At 38.6% G+C, this 10,964-nt stretch overlaps 1 protein-coding gene across 1 annotated transcript; it reads right to left on the minus strand.

Moving 5' to 3' along the window:
• Positions 1–3,354: 3,354 nt before the first annotated feature.
• LOC149440589 (serine/threonine-protein kinase SBK1-like) lies at positions 3,355–5,267 on the minus strand. The gene is made up of 3 exons (XM_089658449.1): positions 5,093–5,267; positions 4,325–4,527; positions 3,355–3,936 (listed from the first exon to the last, which is right to left on the minus strand). Exons 1-3 carry the CDS (start codon positions 5,265–5,267, stop codon positions 3,355–3,357), a joined length of 960 nt encoding a protein of 319 aa, XP_089514575.1.
• Between the last annotated feature and the right edge of the window lie 5,697 nt (positions 5,268–10,964).

Consider the following 10,964-nt stretch of genomic DNA (forward strand, 5'->3'; position numbering starts at 1 on the left):
AATGACCTCCATTTTGAAAATGCCCAAACCCATTGATTCAGTGGGGCTCAGCATCCAAAATTATCTCCCTAAATCACATTCAGTAGGCAGTACTGTCGCTGAACGTGACTTATTCAAGTGAATAGAGCTGTGCTGCAACCGCCTGTCCAACATTAGGCTTGCAGCTGAAAATACCATTGCAAATACTTCAACTGTCCAAGACAACCAAAAACATTCAGGAAGAAGCAGTATGGCCTCACGATGCTTGTCAGCTGCCCCTGTGCTTCTCTGTGAAAAGCGATCTAAGGCCTTAAAGTCTTGCCCACCCACACATTTCTTTTTTTAGTTTTCTGCTAACAAGAACAATTGAGTACTGTCCTGGATACTTTTTTTATTTGCACTAACATTCAATTTTCAGGACAAGTTTTCAGGGTATATCCCCATCTTCAAGGTCCAACCAGAGATGAATGGTTCTACTTTCAACAGGAAATACAAGACAGCATACAATAGCCACCCACCCCTCCAGTTCTGATTGTGTATACTGCCAACAGGAATAAAGTGTGATGTAGGTTTTTTTTTTTTTTTACCGGATGGCTGTTGGGCCAGTGGTCATTGGGATCACAGATATGTGCACTTCCCTCTTGTCTCTTTCCCCAGGCTACCCTTCATTGGTAGGTTCTTGTCCCTCCATATGGTTGTGGGAATGGCATTCCTAATGCTTACCTCATTACCTCTTTATTGAAGACTTCATGGATACGGTGTTGCTTTGGGTGTACCTTATGGGCTCGCTCACACCATGTGCATTGACATATTTTTATGCACCTCTCAGGTCTCTGCATAGGTATAAAGAAAACCATTGCGTTCTATGTGTCCTGTTCACACCATGATGCTAATGTCATGTGCAGATGGTGTGGTGTGAACAGGGCACACAGAAAACAATATTTTTCATTGAGCTTTTGCAAAGACCTGCATGATTGCTAGACCAAAAAGGGGAGGGTCTTTCATATGAATCAATCCTTGAAGGACCTCAATCAGAGGAAGGAATAAGAAAAAAAATCTCAGCCTCAGGCCACATGCCCTCAACATTCAGGGGTGCCTTGCCAGGGGGAACCCTTAGCAAAGCACTTTGTCCCTATAATACATGAGGACAAGGGTCTCTTCCCCACAACCCTGATTGGTGGTTGTTCGGTTCTGCAGATACTTATTGGAACCTGGAAACCCCCTATAAAATAAGTGGTCCCCATATGCAGCCCCCCCCCCCCCCACATGGCTGGGGATTCCCAGTGACAGCAGCGGTTCCTAAAATCCTGTGACAGTGGGAAGCTGTCATATGTAGGACTGTTAGAAATACAGCTCCTACATATGATGCTTGGGGAAAGGTTTGGGCGTTAAAGGAAAATCCAGACTAAACCTTCATCTTAACCCTAATGGATGGGAAGATAGAGGACCTCCTTAGGATAATCTAGGATGCAAGTTCTCCATCTGTGGCACCAGCCTTGGCAGCTGCATGTGTGGCTCACAACCTGGATGTTTGGACTGGTAACTTGGGTCAGCATATTGGGGGGAAAAAAATTCCCTTGCAGGAGATTGTGGATACCCCTCAGCTTGTAACCAAGTCTTATAAAATGGACACAACCATGAAGTCAGTAAGAGCCTCCACCAGATCAGATCCTTTTCCTAATTTGGCCAGAAGGGCCATCTGGCATAGCATGCAATACACTGGTATTTGTGACTTGGTAAAGGGTGAGATCAGTGGGCACAGCTGCTTCTGGGAATGTGGGAAAACAAGGAACAGGACTAGAAGCCAACATTGATGCTGTTACTGCTGAAACCATCAGACCCTCATGCTGTGATCCCAGGACACAGCCCAGACACAACCGTCATGGGACAATAAACTAAAAAATGGGAATGCCCTGGCAAATCAGGAACGGTTGGAAAGTATCAATCAGTGGAGCCATCATTTCTCCTGCTAGGTAATAGAGTGTAAAGTTTTCAAAATAATGTTAAAAGGAAAAAAAGAACTGAAAAATCAAACTCTGAACACTGGAACATCAAAGAAATAGAGGTTTTCCATACATGTGGGAGTAATAGCAGCAGAAGTAGTAAAGTAGTATAAAGTGATAGTAGTATTAGTAATAGTCATATTGCTGTATAAACATAATAATACAATATTGAATAAACCAGAGGTGAAGACGCACAAGAGCACCACCCAGTGCACAGGAGGAGTAACCACAGATTAGCAAAAGTTACTACACTATGCAGCTGGGGGGGGGGCTTGCTGATCTCAGGCTCGGTAATGTAACATCATTCCATCAATGTATCCAAGGATTCCTCAGTCCATACTGCAATAGAGTCATTAAAGTCTTCATTTATTATGACAATATTATACTTACCATATATGCCTTGTACAGAAGGATTGCAGAACACATTCCAATACACTTGACAATGAACAAAAAAAAGGGAAAAGAAAACCAACAAAATGTAAAAAAATGTCAATTTGTTCTAATATAGTACACATGTTTAGGAGCTTTATTTAAATCTGTCTTTTTTCTTGCTGGCCGGGCTGGACATATGATTGACATGTGTTTCCCATCCTCATCTATCCTCCAGCAGGGAACAGGTCCTGAATGCTGCTGCAGAGAACTGGGCTCATGTGATGAGGTGAGCTTGGCTCCCTGAATCATTTCCCTGTCAGCTCACAGAAGATGTTGCATAACATTGGGTGTCAAATCCTGGAAAAGACCGAATCTGGAGCAAAGACAATATGGGACAGCACTAGAGCTTGGGGAGGGTGAACATTGCTTGTTTTTGTAAACAGGCCCCCCTCCTACCACATGAAAGAATAAAACTGGAAATGGGTTTTAATGCCATTTAAGGAGAACAATAAAATCAATGGTGAGAAGAAGTGCAATGTAATTTCTATGTAGTATAACCATGCCATTAGCTGCTCTGTGGCCCTGGAGCAGAGGGTCCCATAATTTGACCATATAATATTTTCTTAGGCAGGGGAATCATTGGGAGACTAAAGCCAAATAGAATGAATGTGTAATTAGTGTAGGTACCATGTAAGCATACATCGGTGTTATAGCTTTAGAATGGTATATGTTTGAATAGTGAAATTGCTTTTGAGAACTGTGGTGGAAAGAAGTGGACATGTGGTCCAATTAGATCTGTGCTTCTGTGGCTCATTATATACGGTTTTCCTATGCTATGAGTTAGTATTTCTGAAATCAGCAATTACAGTAGATAAGCAAACATGTGACCAGCTACAGAAAAATCCAGCAGTCCTAAGATTTAGACTTACCTTCCCCTAGGACATGAGTCTTGTATGAGGCAGCACTTGATGAGGCTCCACAATGGATATCATGCACTCTGTTATATCACATGTATGACCGTTTTCCTGGTTAGATTCTCTGGAGGCATTTTTGTTTTCCATGGCAGGTGGACATATTTTAAAATGTCCATAACAGAACACCTCTCAGAGGCATTGAGTGCCAACAAGTCGCAGAACATCTGCCTGGCTTCAATGGAGAATTGTTGCCACTTTCCTGGTGCCAAGGTTAGGTCTTTCTTCATTTGCCACCAAGCAAACTCCCGATACATGGGGTCATGACCCCCTGCTTCTTCCCAAGGATATGAGCCGGTCATAGCTGTGTACAACAGGACTCCAAACGCCCACACGTCAATGCTCGGGTGCAGCAGCAATTGATCCCCTTCTTTTAAGCTGCACAATTCCGGAGCAGTATATGGGATGGACCAGGCCATACATGGTGCTTGAGTGCCCCGGAGCCTCGTCAGTCCAAAATCTGCTAATTTGACTTCCTTACATTCAATGTCCATGAGCAAAATGTTGTCCAGTTTAATGTCCCGATGGACCATTCCTCTGCTGTGCATAAAGTCTAAGGCACTCGCTACCTGTGGAACAAAACACTTTACAATATCTTCATTTAAACCAACCTGTATGGAAAAAAGAGAGAAAATTAGTCACTAGACACAAATATAACACAATGTTACCCAACATATTGAACCCACCTTACCTCTTGTACAGGGAAACAAACATACATTAGCTGAATACACAAGGAGTATGATTAAAGGAAACCTGTCAGCATACAAAATGGTGCCATTAATGGTGCAAGATCCATCTTAACCCATCTTACTCCATTTTAAACCTTGCTTCATAACTTGAGTGATACACATACCTAAAACAACAAGCGTATGCCAACTATACATCCTACCAACTCACTGCCCTGGGAAAGGAATCTTTAAAACTCAGAATGCTTCAAAAGCAACTAAAACTAGAAATCGTGACTTTATAAAGATCAATACATTTTTGATACAAACTTACATTTAGCTTTACTATTGAATGAAGGTTTCCAGCTGGTGCCACCTTCTGGACAAAGACATAGTCGTTGCTGGTTTGGAAAGCGATTTCATGGGTTTCAATGATATTTGGATGACCGCTGAGACTAAGAGACATTCCGTATTCCACTAGGAAGTTGTCCATTGGAGTTGTCTCTTTACTCATCAGTTTCATAGCCACCAACTCATCTGTTAAAAAGAAAGACATAAAAAGACAATGAGTATCATAAACCCAACATTAGAGAAATGATGAAGCTTGCTAAAGTTAGTTAAAAGTTTCTGTAAATCTAAAAGCTCTGACTTATTAAGATCCATAATCATCACTCATACACTGGAAGCAAGGGGGGCTTGGAAAACTTAGAAACTTAAAAAATGCTGCTCAAAGGTTTGGAAATGTTCTGCAGCCGAAGCATTCTGTTGATTCTTAGATCTTGGATGTCACACTCATATCTCAGTTTAGAAGTAAAGATCCTTTAGACATCTGAGCTCTAAATAGAACTAAATCTGCAGAGGGAACCCAGAGCATTAACTAGAATATGTAAATATCAGACTTGTATATTATGGCAGACTTGCTCATTATAGTGTCCCCTCCTCTGGTGATGCAATATCTACAGTATGATCCCCCTTGTTGCACCATGCAACCGAAGAACCTTTACCTGCTAGTTACTCTTTTCCTTAGTTTATTTCCACTCATTCAGAAGCACAACTGATTCTGTAAATCATTCTCTTTACATGAATTAGGCTACAAATTTACCTGAACCCCGATGTTTGGCCAAGAGGACCTTTCCATACGATCCTGTCCCGAGCTCTTTGATGGGGTGGAAGTGGTCTGTGACGTCCATCATCGTCAGGTTTTCTGAGGTTTCGGCGATGAGCTCAAGAAGTTTCCTTGCAGTGTTCTTGGTTACTTCTACGATGCTAGAAGCCATTCTGGAATCACAACATCAAAACATACAAATTAGTTTCATTTGGCACTAATCATTAGTAAGCGGCATTAATCATCTCTCTGGATATCACCCAGTTACTGTTATTAATTGTCACCTTCATTAGAGGTGGGGGGAGGGGTAGTATTGTAACTAAAGACAGTTATTTTACATTTTAAAGCTGATATATGCTTACAATTCTTATTAAATACATGTTGGGCTTATGTTGATGAGCTTTTATTCACAGCAAGTGGATATTGCTTTCCTATATAAGTCTATGGTAATGCAAAACCCACTTGAAGCCCATCAAATTCACCTGTCAGTATACAGTATTATAAATTATTTTAGAAGGGTCTCAAATGGACATCAAACTGATTCTATCGACACGAACCCTTACTCTGATACATACAAGTTATATGTAAGAAGTCCAATTATTTTATAGATTCCAAAGAGAGAAAGGAGTGATGTAGAATGGCACTGGGCAAAGGACCGAGAGTGCCATCATTCCAAACCAACAAATGTCTACAACAAGGTAACAAGCGGGGACTTCCTAGGATGGCAGCCAGGGATATCAATGTATTAGTCACAGCATACAAATGTTTTTGTATTGAACATCATGTGTGAATCTTTTAAACTTTTGCATGATATGACTAACATTTATGAAAATATCTTTTATAGCTGGGTGTTGACTTTCTCTCCTTAGATGCCATCCTAGGAAGTCCCTGGTTTTACTTTGCTGTAATACAGTAAAATTATTTACTAAAGATATGTGACTTCCTGAGACTTCAAGCACAAATCCAACCAAAGAATTTGGACAAAAACCGAAAAGGGTTAGAACATCTTTTAACTTTTTATTGCCATTTCTGACGTCCGATCTTCCCTCACTTCATGTGTGTGGTCAGCAAAACCTCTATAAGAGGCACAAGTGGGGGAAGAATGAAAACCTTTATTAGGTTTTGTAATTTTTTTTGTCCCATGATATTTTTATTAAAGATTAATAACACTGTTCAACAAATTTTTATTTTTTGCCAGTTTTGGAAACAAAAGGATCCATTTCTTAATGAATTTCACATTCTGAGTTCAAATATAACAATGAAATTTGTCAATTGGCTCTAGTTTTTCTGTAAACGGAAAGTTTTCTACTATAGGCGTAATGACTACATAATGCACAATAATTATATAGATAGATGTCTTTCCACAAATATAAAGCAAGTGATATTGACTACATAACAAAGCCTAAATGGCATAATATATTGCATAGGATTACCAAGACAAATTATAGCCATAAGCCAAGTTGAATCATTTTAATACTTAGGATTCTCACTAGTTTTGTCGGTTTTGCTTCTCTTGGCTTTTCTCTTGTATTCGAGGAAAGGGCTATCTCTTACAACTGTCCAGCAATAGTCAGCAAGCATTGATGGGCTCCATTTACCTTGATATCATCTTTCCATAGCTGCAATGTCTTGATGGAAGCACTCTCTGTGTTCATCACTCACTGCTCCACAGTTTGGTGGGAAAAAATCCAGATGCGAATGTAGAAAATGAATTTTTAGAGACATGTTGCAACCCAGATTTCTGTAAGTCTGGATGAGTTTTTCTACCACTTTCTTGTAGTCTGGTGTTTTATTGTTTCCAAGAAAATTTGATGTCACTGATACAAATGCTGTCCAGGTAGCCTTTTCCTTTCCACGCAACAGAGAAAGAAACTCATCATCATGAATAAGTTTACGAATCTGTGGCCCAACAAAGACTCATTTATTTTTGCAGCACTAAGTGCTGGAAATTTGCTAATCAGGTACTTGAGACCTGCTTTATTCTTGTCCATTGCCTTAACAAAGTTTTTCATTAATCCCACCTTGATGTGTAATGGAGGTAATAAGATCTTATTGCTGTCTACAAGTGCTGGATAGTTAACATTTTTTTCTCCAGGCTGCAATGACTGGCGTATTGGCCAGTCTCTTTTGGCATAGTGCATTTCTCTCGCACGACTGTCCCACTCACAGAGGAAGCAGCAGTACTTAGTATATCCACCTTGAAGTCCAAGTAGGATAGCAATCACCTTCAGGTCACCACAAATCGACCATTGATGTTCATCATAGTTGATGCACCGTAAAAGCTATTACAAGTTGTAGACTTTCTTAATCATTCCTGTTATCCTCCTTTTTTGTGAGATAAAAGTTATTTCACCGCAGATATAGCAGAAATTATCTGCTTTATTCACACAAGTTCGAGGCATTACTGAGTAGCCTATATAAGCATAAAACGAAATGTAAAGACGCTGTCGAACTACAATCAGCTACAGATACTGCAGCTTTTATGCAGTGAAGTGATGCAATTAAAGGCTAATATTGCATCATCTCAGTATACATGCAATTTTCTATTGGTCACCAGTATCAATTGCGCAATATGCAGCTGAAGTTGCATCATAATTTTGAATGGCTTACGTCATTAGATGGGTGAATATATCATGGAAACTAGAGCCAATCAACATTTTTTAGGGTCATTTTCGTTTTCAGCACCCCAAAATTATGTAAGATTAGCTAATTTTATGCCCAAAACCTTTTACCTGTTGAACAGTGTAACAGGTACATAAACAGAAGATTTGGTGGCTATTTCCAAAGGTGACCAACATCAATTCACAATAGGAAATATTCCAGAGTCAGGTATAACTGGACAATGAAAAACTGCATTCTAGCATTATATAGTGACAGGAAAATACAAGGGGTCCCTCATCATGGACCTATACTGGTCTTGCTATGCATACACCATAGAACAGTGTTTCTCAACCTTTTCTTAGTCAACGTGCCCTTTAAAATTCCACACAATCTTGAGGCACCCCATGCTAGAATGTAAGAACTAAACAAATAGTTTTACGTAACGCAGCAACATCCACACAAGTAGGACCCCCAACATTAGAAGTGGTTTGTATTTCATAGCTATTGCACCTTTGCACATTGCTACCAACATGTACCCCAACATTCTCCCTCACTCAGCTAAAGTGACCCCAGTGCTGATGGAGAGAGGCAAACAAGGATTCAGGTGACTGATGTCCTCCTTTTCAACCAATTACATCATCCGTTGTTAGGATGTCAGCGGCTGGACCCCACAGAACCCAAGGTTGTAATGCTGCACAATACAAACATTTGGTTTGTGTAACAAAAAGGCAGGACTGATCCACTTACTGTCTTGTTTACAGTTTTTGGGGCAATTCTACCAAGGCATCGATGAAGAACTCAAGAAGGCACCCCAGGGCACCTGGGCACCCTGGTTGAAAAAGATTGCCATAGAATACTCTAGCCAGACTAGCAAGGCATGAAGATAAACAGAAAAAATAAATAAATAAATATATATATATATACACACACACAGTATATTTAAATATGAAGCGCAAAGTACAACAAATGATCTGAGCATGTCATAGGACAAGATAGTTGGAGCACTCAGACTCATATCTTTGTCAGGTGTTTATTGCCATGTGTGTCCCAGTATTGGGTCACTAGTGGATCTTCCCAATAAGGACCCAGGTGGTAATAAAAACCTGACAGAAGTTATAACTCATTCATAAATCAAGCAAATAAATGGGATTGGCTGGAGTTGGCCTCTAGCTACAGCCATTGTATTGAGTTGCTGGTCAGAGTTGCCAACATTCTAGTCAATGTTATGTAAGCTTGTCATTGTAACAATATAGTTGAAGAGAAAATAGAACCCCACATGTACTAAATATGACAAATGGGAACAGTGGAATTTGGAACCTGATTATTATAAAAAAAATGTTTTTGCTGGATTGTGCTTTCAAACCAAACTGAAAATTGCCTAACAGACAATCTAGGATGACCTAAGAAGACCTGTATAATTTTACTTCTAGGATACATGAAGAAAGAAAATCTCAATGTATGTATGAGGTTGGTTATATTCTAAAAAAAAATTTAATCAATACACAGACCTCTAAACAAAAGAAAATAATTTATTCATACTTGTAGGGCAATAACAGGCAAATTAAATAAAAGAGAAAAAAATCTAATTTGAGGGAACATAAAAACGTTTGTCTATTTAACTTACTGCTAAAACAGGTTCTTATTGGAAAATTTGGAAAAACAAAGAAAATTAGGGGGGAACATAGTTGCATGTACAAAAAGACAGACAGGAATGGTGAAAAAAAACTTTTGATGGTGAAATTGTTGTTTAACACACAACTACTAATCTACAATCTCTCAGACAACCTCGGATGGAACGGTTTCATTTTATTTCAAGGGAAGATGAAGAAAGAACATCTGAATGTGATGTATGAGGTTGGGTAGATTGTAGAAATTACATATAGCAGGATAATGTGGATATTCCATCAATCTATGGATCTCTAACCAAAGACAATCATTGAATCCCTTTTGTAGGGCAATTTAACCTTCTGCTAAGAAATCTGTATTGTTAGGCTGTCATTGTAAAATATGATGACAAAGAAAATTAGGAAAACACTTGCATGTATGAAAAAGTCAGACAGGAATGGAAAAATTACAGGAATGGCAAAATTTTGAACTCAGTAAGAAAACTTGATTTTGAATTGTGTTTAACAAGCAACTGCTAATCTACCATCTAACAGACAACCTGAGGCGTAATTGTTTTTTTAACTATTTCAAGTGTACATGAAGAATGAATATCTGATTGTAAAGCTTAATGATGAATATATTTTAAAAATAAATGATCACAATATCATGTGGATATTTAATCAATATATCAATCTCTAAAATAAAAGGCCTATTTGTCTGACAATAAATAACAGGTCAGTGAAAAAATAGAGAACATTCTACATTTATACTATTTAAATTTCTGCTAAGTACATCTCTTAATAGTAGAGAAAAATGCTAGCTAAGGATAAAACTGAGGATTATAAAACTATGAAGTTCTATATGACTTACTTTGGAAAATGAAGGTATAGATGGTCTCCAAGTCAGTCTTCACGGAGGAAATCTATGTGGTCTTCTGAAAAGCAATTCTGGTGGGAAGCAATGTAGAATATAAATCACTTTTGCTACAAGCAAAATGAGAGTCACTGAAAGTAAGGAGTGGAGGTCTGGTATATATGTGAGGAGAAAATGGAATTTGTTAATTGATGGGAGATTCTGATTGGCCAACACACAGGAGCTGCTCATTAACATATGATTGGTGACTTTGGAATGGGCTCCTGAAGGGTGGAGCAGGTAGGTCCATATGAATGGGGTTTGTTTATGCTGTGCCAGTGTGATGAGGGCGGGAAAATTACTAATTTTGATTGATTTAATTACCAAGGAAACCGTTTCTAGATCCTAAGATTTAAAGAGCTAATGTATAAAATGTCTTAATTTTCTTTTAATAATATATTTTTATTAAATCGCTCAACATAAATTTACAAGCATGCAAAATATCACATTGACCCAATTTAACCATGGAAAGTTTATGTATAAAATATCTGTCTAAATAAATGAAATATAAACATGCATCCATATATAAATAATAAATATACAATCTAAAACCAACATAGAACTCCACCCACCTGAGACTATAAAGTGGGCAATATATATGAACTGACAAAGGCTGGAATGCTGAGCTGTGATTGGACCCTGAAAGTAAAGGTATTCTTTAAAGGTTTTAACAAAGATGTTCCATCACTAAAAGCTTCAAAAATCTTCTGCAGATTCTTACGATATATACTAATCTTTTACAAGCAGAGGA

The sequence above is a fragment of the Staurois parvus genome, unplaced genomic scaffold (genome assembly GCF_062004578.1).
Source record: "Staurois parvus isolate SC_StPar_1 unplaced genomic scaffold, SC_StPar_1.0 ptg001068l, whole genome shotgun sequence".
Classification (NCBI taxonomy): Eukaryota; Metazoa; Chordata; class Amphibia; order Anura; family Ranidae; genus Staurois; species Staurois parvus.

What these genes read in the sequence shown, in the direction of transcription:
- LOC149440589 (XM_089658449.1), bottom strand. Translation starts at nt 5,267, where the DNA reads ATGGCTTCTAGCATCGTAGAAGTAACCAAGAACACTGCAAGGAAACTT. An exon ending in GGCCAAACATCGGGGTTCAG is followed by an intron (nt 4,528 to 5,092) that starts GTAAATTTGTAG and finishes TCTTTTTAACAG; the next exon opens with ATGAGTTGGTGGCTATGAAA. An exon ending in ATTCAATAGTAAAGCTAAAT is followed by an intron (nt 3,937 to 4,324) that starts GTAAGTTTGTAT and finishes TTTTCCATACAG; the next exon opens with GTTGGTTTAAATGAAGATAT.